The 21,577-nt window shown below is 45.6% G+C and overlaps 1 protein-coding gene across 15 annotated transcripts in view; it reads right to left on the bottom strand.

Moving 5' to 3' along the window:
• Ank1 (ankyrin 1) overlaps window positions 1–21,577 on the bottom strand; it is a 188,090-nt gene that overhangs the window by 63,641 nt on the left and 102,872 nt on the right. For all 15 annotated transcript variants that reach the window (XR_012441435.1, XM_074054602.1, XM_074054608.1 and 12 more), the window contains exons 3-5: window positions 5,676–5,774; window positions 1,387–1,485; window positions 743–841 (exon numbers count right to left, since the gene is read on the bottom strand). Coding sequence is in view for 14 of the 15 variants with exons in the window: in XM_074054602.1 (XP_073910703.1) it covers window positions 743–841; window positions 1,387–1,485; window positions 5,676–5,774 (297 nt within the window). In the remaining variant the exon portion in view is untranslated. The remainder of the gene's footprint in view (window positions 1–742; window positions 842–1,386; window positions 1,486–5,675; window positions 5,775–21,577) is intronic.

Raw genomic sequence — 21,577 nt, 5'->3', positions numbered from 1 at the left:
TTTTTTAGCACTTAGTCTATTTCCAGTGTAACTGTGTGTTGGGAGACTCTGACTGTGTTCTATGAAAGACTTTTTACTGCTCTTTCATTCCTTGCCTACCTTTCTTCTCACTCCATTGTGCCTTAAATGCAGCAGAGTTTTACAGGTGTCTAGGAGCTAGAAACCAAGCTGGGCCATGATATTAGGAACTATAAGTTCTTAATAGCACTTCCCTCCATTGTATACTGAGAGGCGAGAACACAACAAAGTGGTGAAGCAGAACAGTAACAAAGTCACATGGAGGCATGCAATATCAAGTCAAGAGAAGCCTCAGCTCGATCCAGTGCAGCCTCACCCTTTCACAAACAAGCCTCTGGCTCAGAGCTAAAAGTGACTTGTCAAGGGTTTGTGACAAGAGCCTTTCTCATAAGGCCCAAGGCAGACTTGTCAACCAGATACCCCACCCCACCCCATCCATCCTGAAGTGTTCACTATAATGGGAAGAACATCTTTGAGTCCAATGTCATTTCTTTGGCATGTGTTTGGCTCTTCCTCAAGACCCATGATTTGTCCCTCACTCCCTTTAGAATGAAAATGGCCCCTAGGATCAGTGCAGAGACATGAAAATTGACAGCACTCAACCATTCTCTGTGTCAACCATGACAGCGACTGCATTTCAGCACATAACCAATGAGGCATGGCTCGGCCACCAAGTACTGCTGAGGACGTTTCTAGCAGTAAGCACATTCTCCAAAGAACTTACTTCTGTGGCTACATTCTGATTGGCTCCATTTTCCAGTAAAAACTTAACCACTTCCAAGTGATTCTCTTGAGCTGCCATGTACAGGGGGGTGAAGCCTTTCTGTAAATCAAGAGGAGAGGCTATTAGAATGTACCTGCATTAGGGAGAGATGCAGACAGATGCAAACCCTAATCTGGAGGGAGTTCATCCCATTTTCATGTAGTTGTAGGGAGATATTCCCACTATGAAAACTCATTGTCACTTTGAATTGGCACTGTGGAACTGTTATCAAAGGTCACAAGTGGGGGACAACTCTTCATGGAAGTGTGTGTTGCCCCTAATCACCCCAGTCAGGCTGTGGCTCATGCATTCCCCCTCTGTTTTTAAGCCCTTCATCACCAATCCCCCATGCTTCATTCTTCTACCCACCCTCACACATAGATTCTCTCCCTAAATGATTCATGCTAAATATGTTACTTGGCTGGTCTACTGAACAGAGAGGGGCCCACAATGATGCTTAGAACATGTGGTCCAACTACGAACAGATAATATAGGATATCTTCATTACTGCTTGGAGATGTGCTGCTAGGAAACTGAGATTTATCTATAGTGTGTGTGTGTTATGCAGTGGCCAACACATCCACTATGCAGTAGCGAGCGGTTACCTGTGACTGGGCATTGACATTGGCGCCATAGTTGACCAGCTCCCGGACCACCTCATCCTGACCAGCAAGTGCGGCAATGTGCAGAGCTGTGTTCCCTTTCTGAAACAGAGAGGCGATGGAACTGCGGAGGTTTCCCCCCAGGCTTGCATAAGCCAATGTCACAGGCAGGCGGAACAATGGTTCTGGTTAGGAAGTCCTGTGACTTTTCTTTAGGTCAAAAGGGGTGGAAAACACCCATGTGTACACCTGGCCCGTCACACTTCTTGAAATACTATTGAAAGAAGAAGGAGGGGAATTCTTCCTGTCACCTGTGAAACACAGTGCCGAATATAAAAATGCAACTTCTCAACTTCTCAATGGCCTACTGGTCATAGCTAATCTCTGCTCCACTGAATGTGTGACTCTGCAGGACATCACAGAGCCCTCAGCAAGGCCTGGGTGCTCTGGGGAAGGCAGGCTTTATATGCTCTCATTCAGTACCCATGATGTTGTTATGAGGACACTCACAGACCAAGAAGAACAAAGGCAAAAAAGGAATGGGAGAGTTAAGAAAGTAAAATACCAAGTAGAAAAGGAAAGGGTAAAATGCAGTGGAAAAGAGAAGAAAAATATGAAAATCAATGAATGGACTCAACAGAATAAAATCTGGCAGAGGAAATACAAAGAAGAGTACTCAAAATATTAAAAAGTAAATCAGAACAAGCAAGGTCTCACCAAGTAATAGAGATAGAAAGTCCAGACAGGAGAAATGAGTAAATGAGGCACACAATTGTCTTAAACTCTAAAAGATAACAAGGCAGGTTCTGAGAATGTGAGTTAGCATTTGGGTTTCCCTGTGTGGATTCATCCTGGGTATGGGACAACAATCTGAGAGGCGTGAGGGACCAGCAGCACTGGTCTGTTTCTAGAGGCGGACATCCCTGGCCAGCCAGCCTTCCTACTAAGTTCCATCTGGGCCAATGAGTCCTGGCCAAAAAAGCAAGTACCATGACCCACATGGGCCCCTGCACAACCCACACTGCACTTGTATTCAGGGACATTCTGGGGCAGACACCCATCAAGTAGGGCAAGTTGAGGAAATGGGACCACAGCTGGACCTGTGTGTCTCTGTGCTACTCAAAGAACAGAGACAGCAAACAACTTCATTTCTCACCATTCGGTCAGCCCTTCACATCAGTGGGTTCTGCATCCTTGGATTCTACCAACCACACACTAAAAGTACTCAGAAAAACACTGCATCTGTACTGAACATGCAGACTTTTATTTTCTTGTCACTGTTCCCTAAACATTACAGCATAACAACAACTTGCAGAGCGTGCATATCGTATTAGGCATTATAAGTCATCCAGAGGTGGTTTAAAGCCTACAGGAGGATGTGTGTAGATTACATGCAAATATTGTACCACTTTATATAAAGGACTTAAACATTATACATTTTAAAATCAGTGAGTTTCCTGGAACCCATCCCCCTAGGATAGTGAGGGATGATTGTATACTTTTTAAACTAAATTACATAAACACATACTGATCCATTTCTAGAACCAACAACAGGGACCTCAAACCCAGTCTTTGCACTGAGGCACCTGTTACCTGAGGCAAAGCTTCCTCACTGAGGGGAACTGAGTAGCGCAGTCTAGCTCTGCACTACATAACCACTGTTGTCCAAATTGCCACGGGGTGAGGGTGGGGGTAAGGTGGGGTGAGGTGGGGTGAGGGTGGGGGAATGAAGTCACCGAAGGGCACCTGGAGACTGGAAGGAGCTCAGGTATTTGTTTTTGTATGCCACACCTCCTGCCCAGGAGTTCCCTGTTTCCTGCCTCCCAAAATGGTCTTTTTGATTTCTCCCATTTGATAAGCAAAAGGATTCTTTCTCAAATACCTGTCAGAAAGTAAATGCCAGAAGTGAGTGTATAGACACTAAAAATTTTTCATAGAAGTCCAAAGAGCCTCCAAGGCTTTGGCGCTTGGGTCTGATTTGTTTGCTGTGAAACCAGTATGTATGCTGGCACAAGAAGCTTCTCTAGAAATCAGAGTTCAGATTTGGGTATTTGGGTACCAAGTGGTACCTTTCTATTTCCCATACAGAGGGCACATTGTGTCCCTTCATTCAGGGGCCACACACACTTACTGCGAATATGTGTGTTAGATGCTGGGTCAGGCCCATAGGCACCCAGGTGACAGTCTCAGTTTCTACACTTGAAGAGGCATACATCAAATGTTTCTTTCCATCTGATCCTTCCTGTCTGAACTCTACCACTGTCAAAACTCCTACTTTCTATGGCAGGCTGGGAGTGGGCCACACATGGAACCCTGTGGGTCTTTTTCACGCTATCTGTGTGGAGGGCAGCCCTGTGAGGAATGGGAGCAAAAGGAGACCCTGGGAAGTGGGCCCCTAACTCCCATGTGCATGGACACGGGTGTGTGTAACCTCCCCCCCTCCACAGACATACTGCAAGACTCAAGAAGGCCCCTGGGCCTGGGTCAGGGAGTCACAGGAGGGAGGCTATGATCTGTGTTCTCTGTCCCTACCTCAGCATGAAGGAACATGGCCTTGAAGGAGCAAGAAAAAGTACTTGTTCTATACTGAGTCACAAATACCCAACTTTGCTATTTCCAAGGACTCATAGAGCCCGTAGAAGGGAGGATGGCTGATCTGTGTTGTATGAACTCAAGTGTAGGGGAGAGGGGCAATGAGCGAGGCTGTTCTTCAAGGAGATGAGAAGTTCTCAGTGGCTGAGCTCTGGCCTCTCAGGGGAGGCAGAAGGGAGTAAGAGCTTTTCAATTTCTAAGCAAAGCTGAGGAACCAAGATTGGCTTTGGTGTCTTGTTTTTTCTTTATTTTTAATCTCTGAAGCATGGGAGACCCATTACAAGTCCTCAATCTGCTAGGAGTCTTCCTTAGCCTCATTCCCTCTCTATGGCACTCTAAAACCATGCCAACTTATAAAATTTCTATAAATAAGACACACCAAGTGTTCACTGCAAAATAACAATCAAAGGTGGGAGATTCAGAAAAAGTAAAAGGATCAAGCATAATTTTCTAAAGCTCTAGCGGAAATGCCAGGGGAAGGGTGGCTACTGACCCATAGAGCCAGCCAGGTGCTACGTTGCTTGCAGCCAGGTACCTGAGAACAACCCCCACCCCCCAACAAATTCGTCTCTTCCTCCACTGAAGGAGCAGGGTAGAAACACTGCTATTTGTTTGTTTTGTTTTCTTTTTTTTTTTTTAACATTGCTATTTGTTGTGGGATTAGAAGAAAATACCTCATCTACAGCCAGAAAAAGCAGCTCTGTTTATTTTACCAATGAGTGCGGTGAAGTCTTTTCACATTGGGGAAATGACATGAAAATTACAGAATCTTACCTTGAGAGATGATTCTACCTTCACAATATTTTGGTAGTTCACTTCATACCCATAAATTATATCTGTTCTCTACATACTGTTCTACTGTGTTCTCTGCTTGAGAGGTGGCAGGAGTGCTTGCTGCATGGAGTTGAAATTGAGGCTGTGCTTAAGACCCTATTTCATAAATGACATATGGGGAAAATTCAAGCACAAAGACTTGGGAAAGTAGGGAAGAGAAGAAGGCAGGAATCGATGACACAGTACTTACACTGGTAAATTGAGATCATTGTTTTTGTAAACACTGGCTGCATCCTGTTTAATAATCAAGATGCATGCATATATGGAATAAAACCTGTTTTTGGGCTGGGTGTATAGCTCAGTAGTATGCTTAGCATGCGTGAGGCCCTGGGTTTGATTCCCAGCACTACAAAATAATTTTTTTTTCAGTATATAGATATATATGAATAGATGTCTCTAGGCCAAACACTGACTCATGAAAGAGAATGCTGCTTCAGATAACTGGAAGGTTTGATGGAGAAGGATGAATTAGCAGGACTCAGAGCTTCTACAGCCTTCAATTACAACACAGTAGCCATTATTTGTTGATTATTTTCTGTGTGCCAGGCACCTTCTCTGCATCATCTCACTTAATCTCCACACCAATCCCCATTCTGCAGTTGAGTAAACTGAGGCAGCAATATCTCAGTAAGAACCATAGCTTTAGAATCTAGTGATGAGCAGATGGTAAAGCCCACTAAGTCTTTCTGGAAACAGGGTCCTGTGTTTTCAGGTGGTTTCAAGGACTCAGATTGGAAAGATAATACAAGTTCAGGAATATGTTTGGGTCTCACTCAAGGACTGATGTCTAAGCCAGGGTTTGGTACAATACCTGAGGGACCTACAGACTTGAATTTTCAATGAAAACCATCCCCTATGAGACGTACCTTGGTTGTTGTTTCTAAAATGATTTCCTTGTGCAGAAGTTCAACCACCATCTTCACATGGCCTTCTTTAGAGGCCAGATGCAAGCCGTTCAACCCATTCTGAAAAGAGCAGAAGGTGAAAGCGTGTGGTTAATGGGACTGCACATTCTGGCTGGAAGGAAGCCCCTTCCCAGCTATGAGGGGTGGTGTGTGGAGGTGTAGCAGGTATAACTGGAGGAAGGCTGAGTGATCTGAAGGGGCACAGAGCAGAGCTGCCCCAGCCTCCCTTAGCACCCGTTGTGTAGGAGCAATAGGTAACAGGACAGCAAAGAATATAACACCACTCCTTAGAGTTGAATTTCAGGGAAGCACCTCTAGACCAATGGGAAGGGGAGAACTTGAAGTTCAGACCTTGGGCAGCCTTTGTGCATGGCTATGGTTTGGAAGTGTCCCCTACAGGCTCCTGTGCTAAAGGCTTGGTTGTCAGCCTATTGGCATTATTGGGGAATATTAGAACCTTTAAGAGGTGGGGTCTAGTGGGAGGAAGTTAGGTCACTGGGGGGTATGTCCTTGAAGAGGCTATTGAGACTTAGGTCTCTTCCTTTCTCTCTTTCATTTCCTGGCTGCCAAGAGATGATAAGTTTCCTTTGTCGCACACTCCTGCCATGATGTACAGCACTGACATAGTACCCCAAACAATGGGGCCAAATGACTTCTCTGAAACTATGAGGTAAAATAAACCTTTCCTTTATTAAGCTTATTTTCTCAGGTATTTTGTTACAGTGACAGAAGGCTGACACAGACATCCACCTGAGTGAAATGGCTGGCATAGCCTCAGCAACTTAGTGAATTTTCACAGCAGCGACCAGGAAGAGTGCAGAGATCAAAGAACTGTGTGCTCAACATCTGCAGAGATCAATATTCACTTAGGTGACAAACCTCAAAACAAGGATGTACGAGAGTTAAGTACTACCATCCACTTGCCTATATTATTTCCTTGATAGAAAAAACAGTATTAAAACAGCCAGCCTGCCATTTCAAGTATGACTGATAAAGCCTGCCTGCTACTTATGTTGTGGGAAAACCAAAAGAGAACAAAATACATTTTTCATGCCCAACCATCAGTTCACAAAAGCAGAACTCTCACTAATCCGTGTCCAGGGAGCTGTTACTATGCACTAAAAGAACAGCATGGTCCAGAATGCACCTCACTCTCCTGCTTCTTGGTCCACTGACCTTTGCACTCAAAGATCTTGAAACTAATTGGCATCAAAGAATGCTTCCTGAGCCACAAAGAATCTGACAACAGGGTAGTATAAAATTTTAATTCCAAATAGATAAGTAGTAGGTCTTGGCTCCAAACAGAAAATCGTTTTAGTCAGTGCATAATTTCCAACCCTCACTTCCTCCTTCTCAGCCATTAGTCTTCTTTTCCTCTCTCACACTTTTTGGCCTTTTGTTTTGGTCAGTTTTTTTCTAGAATCTTTATTTTCAGGGGATGCCTCAGAGTCATTACAGGCTTTGGCTAATGAAAACAAGCCCCCCACCCCCCGGAACAACACAATGGGGGCTGGATTCCTGACATGAGATGTGGGTCCAGACTCACCCATCTGAGCATCTTTGCAGCCCACTGTAGGCTCCTGAAATACCCATTTCCCCTTGGGGTCAGCCAGGGCATCATTTTCAGATGTCTGTTAAAGTACAAGTTTTCCCTGGAAGTGGTTGGCATTTGTTAGCAACCAGCCATAACAGTCATGTGGAAAACAGGAGGTTTACAGAACAAGCTGTACAATAGAGCCTGGGATAGAGCAGGCATAACAGGTGCCTCAGGGGTCAGAGAAAAGGGAGACAGGCCTCCAAAGGAAACTTTACCTAGTCCTATTTAGATCAGGCCTGCCTTACTTCACAAACAGCCATTGTGTTCAGTTGCACAAATCTTTGCCCATCAGAACATCAGGGCACACCCTTACCAGTGTGTGTGTGTGTGTGTGTGTGTGTGTGTGTGTGTGTGTGTGTGTGCAGTGTGTGTGTGTGTGTGTGTGTGTGTGTGTGCAGTTGTACAAGTAGGTGGCTGGGCTGATGGAAAGTCCTTTTACCAAACATTTCCTCTTGGAAATGCCTGCCAATTGCCTCACATTTCCTTCTCTTGCAGATTTTGTACATCATTCATCATAGGACCAACAATGTGTGGGTTCTTACACCACACACACACACACACACACACACACACACACACACACACACACGTGAATGAGTTTATCAGATCAAAGATAGGCTAGGGAAGTTCTGACAATAGGGGCAGAGAATGGCTGACAGCAGACAGCAGTGTCAAAACCGAAGGCCTGGGGAGGCCAAGGGCACTGGACAGACACAAACACTCTCTCTCAACTCAATTCATGAAACACAAACTCAGAGGAAAGCGACTTATTAAATGAGACCTCAGGATCTTCCTTGCACCCTCCCTGCAGCTTGACGATTCCCAACTGTTTCACCCTGTGGAAGGTTCCAGGAGGGCCTGAGAGCAGGCACCTGGGATCACTAGGGATGTGGCAGGCGGGGCCACGGCCAGTGTGGACCTGGTGTTGACTGTGTGTTTCAGGGCCTGCCTGGGCAGCATTGTGCTGGGCATTCAATGATCCCTAAAGTCTGAAAGCTGGGGGTTTGGTGACCCTGAAAGGAAACAGCTACCCTGTGTTAAAGCACCTGGGTGGCTTATCTTTATTCTCAACATCAGTAAGCAGACCTCAACTCAGAGGGACTCTAAATATTGTCTGACCCCTGGATTTGACTCTCTTATCGGAGCTGAGGCAATCCAGGCCCAGAGCAGTGAAAAGATGAGTTGAAGTCACACAGCTGCTCACAGAACCAAACCAGATTTCCCAAGGAGAAGGCGTTTGGGTTTCCCCTAGGAGCAGTGTGATTCATTTTAGCACGTGACGAAAGCATACTTCCCTTTTTTTGATTACCAAGAAGCTTACAGCAAACATTCAGTGACAACAGTTATCCCAGTGGACCTGGCTGTGACCTCTGCAGCACACTTCCAGGATTTTACTCATTGTCTTGGTCCCCAGAAAGCCCCTTTTCTCTCTTCCCTGGGTCACAAGCCTCCTTCTCAAAGCTGCACTCCTGACAGAAGGTGACAGTCTTTGATATAAAAGGGCCAATCTGACTGGGTCTGCATCTCTCATAGCCTGATTTACCCTCCCTCCCAGATACTGGTTCAACGATCTTTTTCTTCTCTATGACTCTTTATCTTTCTCACTTTGAACTTGTGTTCAACAGTCTCCCTACATTATTTCTACATCTGTTGCCGGGGTAATGGGAATCTAATGTCCTCATCTGAGCCACGTAACCAAAACAAACCCCATCAGCACAGTCAATGAAAGTGTGCAGAAAGACCAGGCAGTCAATGCACAACAAAGTCACATGGGCCACAGGATGGAGCAAACACTTGCCTCAACCTCGGCTGTAGTCACTGCTGCCCATCTAATACTGAGCATTTACTTGATCCAATTGAACAAAATTTACTGAGAGCCCACTATGCCTGGCAGATGAATAAAACACAAATCTTTCCCTCAAAAAGCTCAGTTTAGGGGAGAGAGACACACATACAAAATAAATGCAAAATCAGGTCCCAAATGGCACGTGTGAGAACATGGAGGAGGCAGCAGGGGAGGAAGGCACTGTCCTGTAAGGGTGGCATCGAGGCCAAGGAACCAGGCCAAGGCCAGGGTTGCAAGTTCATTGACAACAGTGAGTTGAAAGGCTGTGTCTGACCTTGCTTTCTTAAGCAACTAACATTTTTAGACACCATGCTCCCAGCCTTTCTCATGGGGCGTCTTCCTCTCCCTTTCATAAAGCAGCTGAATTCAACAGATGCATAATATTCAGACCCACAGTGGCAGGTTTTCTCCAGCAACTGGCCTCAGTAGGTGGACGGATGGCTGATTAGGCATTACATGTGGTTACTGTCCAGATGCTAAAGTTTCTGAATGCCTGAAACCAATTTCCTGCCCCTGTACCTTAAGAAGCCTGTGCCATGGCCTTGTTAAATGCATAATTATTCCATACAGCAGACCACTTCCAATGCCTAAAAGAGTATTCCATAGATAAATATCATATTTAATGCCTTCTTCTGTAAACAGATTTTTTATTGCTCAAATGCAAAAGGGAAGGAGTATTTGTTCTTAGCTGTGATTATGGACAGGGATGAACTGTAATTTACCACCCCCTCAAAACCAGGAACCATATGTTTTATTTTAGTTAAATAAAGTGTAAGTTTGCTGCCAAAAGCAAAAGGCAGACTGCTGGATCTTGCCTTGCATCTTTTCAGCTATTCTATCCAACCTTCACTGCTACTTCTCTTGATGCCAAATGGCAGGCAGGCTGTTGAGGGGATTATGAGTGGGATAAATCACATATTTCTTCCCTCAAATAACAGGGTGTAGAAGTTAAGCAAAAATGAAGTGGAGCAATATGAGAGTAAATGCCAGTTAAATTAGAAGCTGGGGAGGAGCAATAATTACTTGTGGCCGTTTTCAACCACATGGCTTTACTTAAAGGAAAACACTAGCTTGCTAGTCCTCTTCCTACTGATCCCTCCCTCTGTTACTCATTGCATGTGTGTTAGACCGGTTGAGATCGTCCCACAACTCTTGGCTGCTCTGTTCTGTTTGTTTTTCCTCATACTTTCCTCTCTTTAGTTTGAAGTTAATTTCCCTTGGTTATCTTCAGGTTTTTTGATTCTCTCCCCAGCTATGTCTAGTCTACTGATAGGGCTGTTGAAGAAATTCCTCATTATTTAGAAAGGTTTTTATTGCTAGCATTTCATTTGACTATTTCTGAATGTTTCCACCTCTGTGCTAAAATTCTCCATTGGCTCATGAATGTGATCCACTTTCTCACTGGATCCTTTAACATCTTGATCATCTCAGAGTCTGGTTCTGCTGATTGCTTTGTTTCTTGACAATGGATTGAGTTTTTTTTTCTTACTTGTGTGTGTCATAATTTTTAGTTGAATGCCATATATCATATGTAGAAGAACAGGAGAGCTGGAAGTAAACAGGACTTATGTCTGCAAATGGACACATTTCTTCATCAGTGATGACGTTAGCATGGAGTGAGAGACTGAGCCAACCCAGCCAGGAGTTGATCTGGGTTTGAGTCTCATTGTTATCTTTAACACACCTCATCATCCATATTTCTGTAAAAGGAGGCTGCTGTCACCTGAGCTTTGAGTGGGAGCTGGGGTGCTTATAGAGTTCTCTGTGTTCTCAGTCTCCCCAGATTTCAGCTGTACTGCCTTCCTGGGCCTCACATAGGGTCTTCCCCATGCCTGTGCCCCTTTCTCAGTGACAGTGTATACTTCTTTGTGACAACACATTAAAGCAGGTGAGTTATTCTTTGTCCTGGTCCAGCTTAGGCATGTTCTGTAAACCTGGATCTCAAAAGTGGGATACTTTTTTACTTTGCGTTCTTTCCCCTCTTCTTTGTGGCAGCAGAGCCTGCCCAGTCTTTATTGGTTGTGGACAGGCAGGCATTTCTTGCATGTCCGACAGTAGCAGAACTCTGCTTGTTAGTGGTGTATGATTCTAGGCCTGGACCAGTTGCTGGCTTCATCTGGAGCCCAGGACATTTGGGTTACTGCTTCTAAGGGAGTAATGGACCTTGGACAGCAATGTCTCCTGCCCCTCCCCAGAGGTAGAGGCAGTCTATTTCTATTCCTGCACTAGAGGAACTAGGGTGTGTGATCTGCTTTCTTTCCACAAGAGGGAGAGTCTGGGGAAGTGTGCAAAGCTTTGAATCTGTTCTGCCTCCACCCAGGCCTCACAGCCTCTGATCTCCCTGCATACCTGAGTCACCAGGGGCCTCTCTCTCTGGTCTGGGTGCTTCTTGTGAGCAACCAGTGGAGGCTGAGGACAAAAGCATGACCTGCACTTGTCATTCAAGAGTGTGAAGATTTTGGCCTGTGTGAGGAAGACAGCCATCTCGTCCTCCTATACTTTGCCAAAGCTGAAATAGTATACGTGGCCTTCTCCTTGGTGGGCTTTGACACACCCTCTGGAATTCTGCTTATTTGGTTGCCTTGCTATCTTAGAGGATGGGCTCAGGAAAAATCATAATTTTGTAGATTATCCAGCTTTTTTCTCACTCTAGGGTGACAGCAGTGTCCTTTGAAGCTTCTGCATCCTACATACTCCCTATATCGAGTCTCTGAGGTGACTTGACTCTATATGATCTCATGCCACATGGTCCTAAATCACCCTTTTAGGCTCTTTTTTTTTTGCCAAAAACACTCATGCCAAGTACACACATAGAGTTCTTCATGTGCCTTTGCTCTTTTTCAGGTAAAATACCAATTTGAAGGATTCTTCTAAGAAGCAATCTGTCTGATGGGAGGGGGAGATCTCAGCCAGGCTGTAATTCTTTTAACATTTTTAAGATGAAGAAAAAGGAAAAAAAAGTCACATTCAGCCAGAATGACTTGATTTAGAGTATTTTCTTGTACCAACTGTGAGAGATTCCACTGGCAATATACATATTTGTTCTCAGTAAACTTCCTTTGTTTAGCTTCTCTGACTGCCCCAATTACACTAACTGATTTCCAAATGTACAAATACATAGACATGTCACAGGAAATTTAGCTTGTCTCCTGTCAAGAGCAGAAGGTTTCAAATATGAAAGCCCTGGAGTCCTAAGGTCCCATGTCTCCCTGAAAGGGGCAAGAATGCCCCAAAAGCAGGCACTGACAGTCTAGTGAGCACCATAACCCTCACACCCATTACACTCCCTTTTCTCATGGCTGCTTATTTCACCTGCCCCCTCTGCTCCCACATATGCCCTGGGAATCTCAGGCCTATCAGGCCCTCCCACCCTACATATGAAACTCATGATTTCTGCCCCTACTCCTGTGAACTAAGCAGTGGACTTAGGCTGACATGCTAATCTAGTCTCTAGGAAGCATCCTTCCATACCTCCTTATCATGCTATTGGCTCAGCCAGGCAGAGGCAAGGGGACACAGGCCAGGGAAAGTTTGATAGGAAGAGAAGGTCTGGTGAACACTTCAACAGCAGTGGCAGAGAGGCCAGGAAGAATGAGGCCCCTAGAGTGGCCAAGGAGTGGGAAGAGGAATTTCTAGATAATTTTATCTTGACACAGCATTCTTCTTTACCCTGTGGCTGGTAAAGAACCAAAATGAATGGGGCTGGGAGTGTAGTTCAGTAGTAGAGTACTTACATAGCATATGCAAGGTTCTGGGTTCATCCCCATTACTGAACAGAGAGGGAGGGAGAGAGGGGGAAGGAGAGAGAGAAAAGAGAACAACCAGAAGATCTGGCCAAGATGAGAACACAATGTCTACACAAGCTACACATCTAGGTCTCTATTCCTAATATTGCACTTTTCTACGCAATCTGTATTCTCTATGGAGAATCGGGGGGAATGGGCACATCAAAAAAGCAGAGTTTAGTGTCTAATTTCCATTCTCCATAGCAGGAATCAAGGATTGTTGGAGAAATGACTGATCTAGGGCTAGGGCAAGTACAGAATGAGCCTGGGGAAACTTGCACCAAAAAGGAAGGAAAGACTCAAAGAATGAGGACGTAGCAACTAACAAAGAAGCCAATGTATTGAAAGGGCTCTTATTGCCCTAATTTAAATACAAACACTAAATCATGAGAATATGAGGCTAAAATCCATCAAATGGCATAGGAACCCATGAGTCCAAACAGGTATAAAAAATGAAAAAAATAATTGTTGGGAAGAAAAGTTGAAGAGAAGAAAAAGCTTAACTTTCAGTAAAATGCCAGGTAATATAAAGGCAGAACAAATTATGGAAATGGAGAATTTCTTTTGAACAATCAGAGTGGAAGTCATCAATGGATGCCAAGGGTAGCAACTGAAAGCATGAGAAGGATACTTTCTGGTATTGCATCACAGTAGTTCTCTCCCCCATCAAAATACTGGTCAACTACAAGGGAAACACTAATGACTTCACAGCAGAAAAATATGACAACAGCAACTTGACCTGGTGATCGAAGTTAACATCACCATCGTGGACAGGGAGCCTGGTTTCTGGGGCATTCCTATTGAGAATGCAATACCTTAGTCCTGCCACAAGGAATCATCAGACAGATGTAGCTGAGGTCCAACCCACAAAAGGACAGTCAAAAGTGTGAGAGACAAGCAAAGTCCCGGAAACTATTCCAGACTGGAGGAGGCAAATGAGGCATGAGACCCAAGGCAAAGTTTCTGGTAAGACTGTTGGTGGGAATGTAGACTAGTACAACCACTCTGGAAAAAAATTTGGAGGCTACTTAAAAAGATGGACATCGATCTACCATTTGATCCAGCAATACCACTCTTGGGGATATACCCAAAAGACTGTTACTCCAGAGGCACCTGCACATCCATGTTTATTGCGGCACTATTCACAATAGCCAAGTTATGGAAACAGCCAAGATGTCCCAGCACTGACGAATGGATTAAGAAAATGTGGTATCTATACACAATGGAATTTTATGCAGCCATGAAGAAGAACGAAATGTTATCATTCGCTGGTAAATGGATGGAATTGGAGAACATCATTCTGAGTGAGGTTAGCCTGGCTCAAAAGACCAAAAATCGTATGTTCTCCCTCATATGTGGACATTAGATCAAGGGCAAACACAACAAGGGGATTGGACTATGAGCACATGATAAAAGCGAGAGCACACAAGGGAGGGGTGAGGATAGGTAAGACACCTAAAAAACTAGCTAGCATTTGTTGCCCTTAACGCAGAGAAACTAAAGCAGATACCTTAAAGCAACTGAGGCCAATAGGAAAAGGGGACCAGGAACTAGAGAAAAGGTTAGATCAAAAAGAATTAACCTAGAAGGTAACACCTACACACAGGAAATCAATGTGAGTCAATGCCCTGTATAGCTATCCTTATCTCAACCAGCAAAACCCCTTGTTCCTTCCTATTATTGCTTATACTCTCTCTACAACAAAATTAGAGATAAGGGCAAAATAGTTTCTGCTGGGTATTGAGGGGGGGAGCGGGAGGGGGCGGAGTGGGTGGTAAGGGAGGGGGTGGGGGCAGGGGGGAGAAATGAACCAAGCCTTGTATGCACACATGAATAATAAAAGAAAAATGAAAAAAAAAAAAAAAAGAAATATAATATGAAAAAAAAAAAAAAAAGAACAAAACGCGACTTACTTTAAAACAAAAAAAAAAAAAGTTTCTGGTAAGAATTCTCAAAAAAAAAAAAAGGGAGTGAGTGAGAATGTTGGGGAGGGGAAGGAGAGCAGATAGAGAAGGGAAGGAAAGGGAAGAGAGAGGACAGAAAGGGAGAAGTTGGGACAGCTGGCAGTTTAGTAGGGTCTATGGTCTAGACAGCTGTGTTGCATTGACGTTGATCTCTGACTGGGAGCATGGAGAGTGTTCATGTGGGAAAGCATCCTTATGTTTGGATGGTACATACTGGAGTGTTTAGGGGTGATGGAGAATTATGCCCCATGTTATAAATTACAGATGCACGATGGGTAGATGGGTGGATGGACAGGTAGAATGAATGGAAATGCTGTAGAATGGGAATGTGGGCAAAGGAGACGTGGATTCTTTATATTATTCTTGCAACTTTTCTACCAGTAAGAAACTGTAAAAAGTAGGGATGCTCCCCTCAGAGAATGTGTCCCACATACTGTGGGGCCAGCCCACCTGCAGCCATTTTCTACTCCTGATAGTTCACAGCTCCCTAGAGACCACTAGGTGGGAAAGGTCTGGTAAAAACAAATGATCTTGGAATCTAATGAATCAAGAGCCAGAAAGAGCCAAAGCAACTGCCATCCCTGGTGGGAAATCACCCCTTACACCTCACATCCTTTGCAAAGCTGCCTTCACCTAGAGACAGGGAGAATCACTTAAGGGAAGGACTCTGCAAACTCAGAAAGAGGTAGCCAGATGGAAAGGGACAAGCCTATTCTAAGCATTTTCCCTTCTTCACTTTATTACAATCTAAATTTAGCTCTCTACCTAGGTAGCTCTTAAGATTCATAGTTTACTAGATACTCACAAGGAGGAAAAACACTAATCCATTTCATTATCTCCAAAAAACAAAAACAAAAAAACCCACCAGGGACCCACAACAATTTCTGACCTCTGCCAGGAGACAAGTTGACCTTAGATCACCTCTCTCTGCTCTCTGATTACCGAAATTTGCAGCAGCTCCCACACTCTGAAATCCCACTGCTCAGCAGCAAACCCACCGCAGAGGTTGCAGGGCCCTCGAGAGCGGAGGAGGAGGAAGAAGTGTGAGTTCAAGTTAATGAGAGAATGGGCTCTGAAATTGAGCTCAGCAGCTAAGAATATCTCCTATGCACTAGAAAGATTCTGTCCGAGATCTTGGTCTTCCTTTAGAAAAAAGAAAAAGAACAAGAGGCCCCGAGGCAGGGCAGTGGGTTTAAAGAAAGAAGGCTGGGTAGGAGGCGAGGTCCTAGTCTGTCCTTTGATCTTCTACCTCCCCACTAACAGACCTGCTCTGATCACCTGGCTTCCTTCTAATTCCACATCCCAAGGATAAAACGATGCAGTAGCTTACAGAACACCATAGAGACATGTTCTAGGTACAGGAGAAAGCACAATACCACGAACCTGTTCACAGAGGCTTGTGGGGTTGGAGTGGGCTGGAGAAGACTTTGAGACTTTATACATTTATGTACTGTTTAGATTTTTAAGCAGAAAGCAAACATTAATTTTATTGTTTAATTTTAAAATGAAACTATTAAAATCAGAGACATGCTTGTCAAAAACGAGAAAAAGGTTTATACCAAAAACTCCAGTCAAATATACAAAACTTCAGGCCAACTCACAATCATGGTCTATTCCGATCACAGCAGCATTTCCTCTGTTAGCCAGAGAGGCAGCTTTCCTCAAGGCCCAGATCAAGGAACATTTCTTGGTGAGTCTCCCTGTCTTCCTCTTGGCCATACTTTACCCTATTTCCTGCCCCTAAAAGTGAACTGCCATGGGGACCCTGTTCCCATGGAACTCAGCTCTAGTCACATAAAAGTGCATTCAGCTGTTCTTATGCCCATTTGCCCCAGAGGCCTGGATTATCTGAGGCTCTATTTTCTTGTGCCAGCCTGGAGTCTGACACACAGATGGCTTGCCAGGGTCTGCAGAATCGAAGGCAGGAATGTGCTCACCTGCCACACAAACAGCTTCTCTTTTTTCTCAGTCTCTCAGGTAAGACAATAATGTCTGGGCCTCCACTGTAAATTCACAGCCATCAAATCATAAAGTTGAGTTTGAAGGCTGTGCTTCCCCTGCAATAGTCTCCAGATTATTCCTGATAACGCATGCCACCCTTTTCCTGGTTCCCAGGATCCTTTACTGTTGTTACAAATGGACATCTTCATGTAGCTGGTCAATTAACTCTTCCTTCACTGCAAAGGAAGAGGAAATGAAGCCAGTCCAGCGCAGATGCCCTGAGGCATAGCACAGTGGTCCCTGCTGCTTAGTTTCAAATCTATATATGAGAAGTGTGGTGCGGCAAGTCACCAGTGCTGGGCTCTGCCTCCAGAAGACCCTTGCCTCTCTCAGCCTCACTTGCCAAGCATCTGCTCTGCCCACCTCGAAAGGGTGAGGTGAGCATTCAAAGTGGTCATGGCTGGGGATGGTGGAGACACCACAGAGCTGACAGTGATGATGAAACATGTGGGTCACTCCTACTTATTTCACAACTACTAGCTGGTCCTTATAATTAGCAAGAGGAACATCAAATAGATTAGTTCCTGCCTGAATACAAAAAAGGTACCTATTTAAGATAAATTAAGGGACAGAGGTTTCCAAATTCCATGTTTTCCACTAATGCCTTTCCCAGTGGGAACCAGAACTTCAGAAGGTTCCAGAGCACTGGCGCAAGGCCATCGTGCTGCTTGTCTAAGTTAACTGTGTACAGCATGCTCTCACTGCTGTAGGTGGGGATGGCAAGGATATACCCTTCTCTCTCCCTGTAGTTATTCCAGAGCTGCACCCAGGCAGCAGGCCTTAAGGCTCAATGTTACGGAGGTTTTCTGTGTGGCTGCAGGTACAGGCAGAATTAGAGAACTATGTGGTTTCATGCCACTTTATGCCCATCAATAGTTGCTAAAAATCAGAAGACAGAGGACTACAGCAGGCTACATATTTACATCTAGATCTACGGATACCCATGCTCACTGTCTTTCCTTTCACATATCCCAAGTCACTGAGCCCCACCCTGTGTGCTCTTCCCCATGCCATCTCTGCACACCTAACGCTTCTTGCTGCTTCCTGAGTCTTTACCTGGAGACTCTATTCTATCTACACTTTTCTCTGACTCATAGGCATGTAAGCCAGTGTCCCCAGACCAGAAACCACAGGACAGCAGGCAATGGGACATATTTACCTGACCCTGGTCTGTGGGCTGCAAATAGATGTGGGCAGGCAGAAAAACATTCTCTGCTTCCTCTGTGCACCATGTAGAACACTGATGCCATGGCCTCTAGCTACAAGCCAGGCCTCCTTCCCTGCCTCTGCATTCTTTGAAAATAGGGCATGAATTTATTTCTTTGCTAGTTCTGGTCTCCAGAATGATGTGCGGTTCATCAGAAGTGCTCAATATGTATTTCTGGAATAAATGAATAAGCTCAGAAACTTCATGTGTGAATTTTTTTTAACTAGACAGTATCTTGCTCTTTGTCCAAGCTGGCCTCAAATTCTCCATCCTTCTGTTTCAGCCTCCCGAGTGCTGGTATTCTAGGCATGTGCCACCATACCCAGCTTATGTGGGCCTTCTTACACCTATCTCACCAAATCGAAAGTTCCAAGCCTTGTGAAATACTCAGAATAAGCCCAGACCTCAGTTTCCTGAGCTGAAGGCCACACTCTCCTTTAAGCTCTCAGGCCCTCTAACTTGGAAAGGGCCTGATTATCACAACCACAAGCCCAGCAAGTCCTAGTCAAACCCTTGGTATGAGCCATCCTGCAGCAGGTACACTGCTCACGTGCTCCATTTGTTTGACATGCATTTAAGCTTTTACCTACCAGACAAGCCAGCACCCGGCAGGACCGGGCTTCCTCAGGCTTTCATGGGAATGTGGGTGAAATCCCCAGCTGGCATGGCCAGGGTGAGCGAGGCCTGGAACCTTTTATGTTCTTGTGATTATTTAGAGGGCCAACAAATCCCACCGCCTGCTGAACTGGGGACAGAAGGCCAGCATCTGAGCCATTAGCCCTTCCTAAGTGACATGCTTAGCCTCCTGGCTGCATGGCCTAAAGCAGAAGCTTTGCTCACTCGTGGTTACAGCACTTTCTCATTCCGTCTACTGACTGATTTTATAAATATCTACTATGTGGCAGGATCCTGCCTGACACAAGTACTAAATATGGCAAAGTACTTTCCCCTGGGAATGCCACATTTTAGGGGACACAAAGGAAAATAAGTGGACACATAAATGCATAATGAACCGTAGCAAGTGCACGGACCAAAACCAGACAGGTGTAGCAGCCAACAGCCCTTTTTTCTAACCCTCTGCCTTATGCCCAAGCTGTGGACCGCAGGCCCCTCTTTCTGGTGGGACATTTTCATTTGGGATTTCAAGTACTTTCTTTCCTGTCAGGAAGGCCAAGTGAGGCCATGTTCACTGGCGTTCGACAAACAGAAGAGAAAACTCAGCTCACGAGGCTTTCTGCCACTGGATTATACTCACGGCTCCCACCAGCCTTCATGGGGACCTGAGCCCTCCGGTCCCAGAATGGGGGCTCTGAAGGTGCTCTTCCTGCTTTTTCATCTGCCAAACTGCTAACTCTGCAAAGCCAGTATCCTCATCCCAGAAAGTAGGTTCTCATTGCCATATTCTCCGTAATTAGACATTTTGACTCAGTAGGCATAACTTAGCAGCGATTGTGGAAACTGAACATGGGAAACTAGGACTAACATGAGCATAACTCACAGCCATTTAGTCAAACGAGGAGTGTAGCATCTCCAGGCTGACACTCCCATGCCGGGCGCTGTGGAGAAGCAAAGGCCAGAGGGCCTGGACGCGAGCCTCCCTTGGCTCCATCTGTCTGGCAGGAGCCAGGGGCATGCACAGTGGTGCCATGCTGCCACTGCTCAGTGGGTCCCACTGAGCAAGCAGAAGAAGTCCTGGTAGATTGTATAGAGGGGGACATTCAAGGTTTGGGGACTAGTGATGACTTCGCAGTGGCTTTTGAGACTTGCATCAACGGCCTCACTATGTGGTCACTCCCGTGGCAAGAACGACATAACACAGGTCACTTGAGGGCCCCTGCACTCTTGCTGAGACCACCACCTCCAGAGCAACCACTCCAAGCCCCAGGTGCAAATCCTCTGGTTTCCTGCACCGCCACCTCCACCCTTTACTCACTATGGACTTCGCAAGGTGCACTGGTTAGCTGCCCAGCTCATCTCCCTGCCCTGTACCTGGGGCCCAGGGCTACTCTGCCACACAGCAGCCAGGGGAGGACAGATTGAGCACCTCTTAGGGAAAGCACCCCGAGAGCCAAGTCCATGCCCCCACAGCAACCCACAAACCCTTCACAGCCCAGCCCAAGTCCCCATCTCACCTAGTGCTTTTCCCTCAGCTCACTTCAGTCACACCATTCTTCCTGCTGCTCCCCAGACAAAGCTAGCTTCTCTTGCCCCAGGGCTTTTGTGCATCCTTTCCCTCTTCCTGGAATGACATTCTCAGAAACAACACGCTTCTTTCCTTTACTCCTTCCAGTTCTCTCAAAAACTACCTTCTCAACAATCCTCTCTAAAATAAGCCCTTTGCCTTTCTCCTCCATGGCGCTTCTCATCAGCCAACATATATTTGTCCATTTTCTTGGTTGATGTCTATGTCCTTTCCAGCACACAAATGCCAAGAACCTAGCTACTGTATCTAACTCGCTCAGCACCTAGGATAGAACCTGGCATAAAGCTGGTGTTTAATAAATACAACCAGAGTGGCCCACAACTCTAGTGGGGTGGCACTGCCCACCTCCATCCCTCTGCATTTACTGACTTCCAGATGCCTTTCTGGGCTGGGCCTCTCATCAAGGTCCCGCCTCTCAGACTTGCAGGTCTCCTCATCAAGAACCCCCTGCTGGTTCATGACTCATCACTGTTTTCACATTGCAGCCACTTCCAGCATTCTCTATCACCGTGGATGGTACCAAACACCCCTCCCCCGCACCACTTCACTGTGCAGACCAGACCCGAGGGTCATTCTGGAAGTCTCCTTCCAACTCCACTGTCACCCAGACCTCTGGCTTTGTTCCTTCTCTACAGTCATGGCTCTTATCTGAGCTACCCACATTCTTCTGGACTACTGCCATGGTCTCATTACTGGTCTTGTACCTCTGCACCCTCCACCTGTTTTCTCCACAGTAGCCAGTGGGATCCTTTATAGCACACCTCTAATCATGAGACTCCTGTGCTGGAATCCATGGTTCCTTTTCCTCTCCAGATAATGATGAGAATCTTTAACATGGCCTCTGTAAGCAGGGGAGATATTCAACCAGCAGGCACCAATACAGTTGCACAGACTGTTCACTGCTGAAATACTTCTGCTCCTCTTGGTCAACAGACATTGTTTCAAACTCTTTGGTACCACTTACATCTGCTACCCTGGCCACTCTGTGCCATCTTCCAGATCCCTTCCCCTTAACAGTAACTCCAGGGTTAACAGCTAGAGCAGTAGGTGAACACACACACACACACACACACACACACACACACACACACACACACTACACCACACTGTCTGGACCCCAGAGGGCTGCTGTCCTAATTGTTGAATGTGCTCTTGCTTTGCCTGTAAGTTTCAGCTGGATCCTAGCTCTACCTCATCCCATCCCTCTTGCTTCTGTGCTTGTCCCACTCTGACTTTCCTTAAATTCTGTTTTTTCCCCTG

Source organism: Castor canadensis, chromosome 14, assembly GCF_047511655.1.
Source record: "Castor canadensis chromosome 14, mCasCan1.hap1v2, whole genome shotgun sequence".
Lineage (NCBI taxonomy): Eukaryota > Metazoa > Chordata > Mammalia > Rodentia > Castoridae > Castor > Castor canadensis.
The sequence above is the reverse complement of the archived record's forward strand: the minus strand, read 5'-3'. Positions and strand labels throughout refer to the sequence as shown.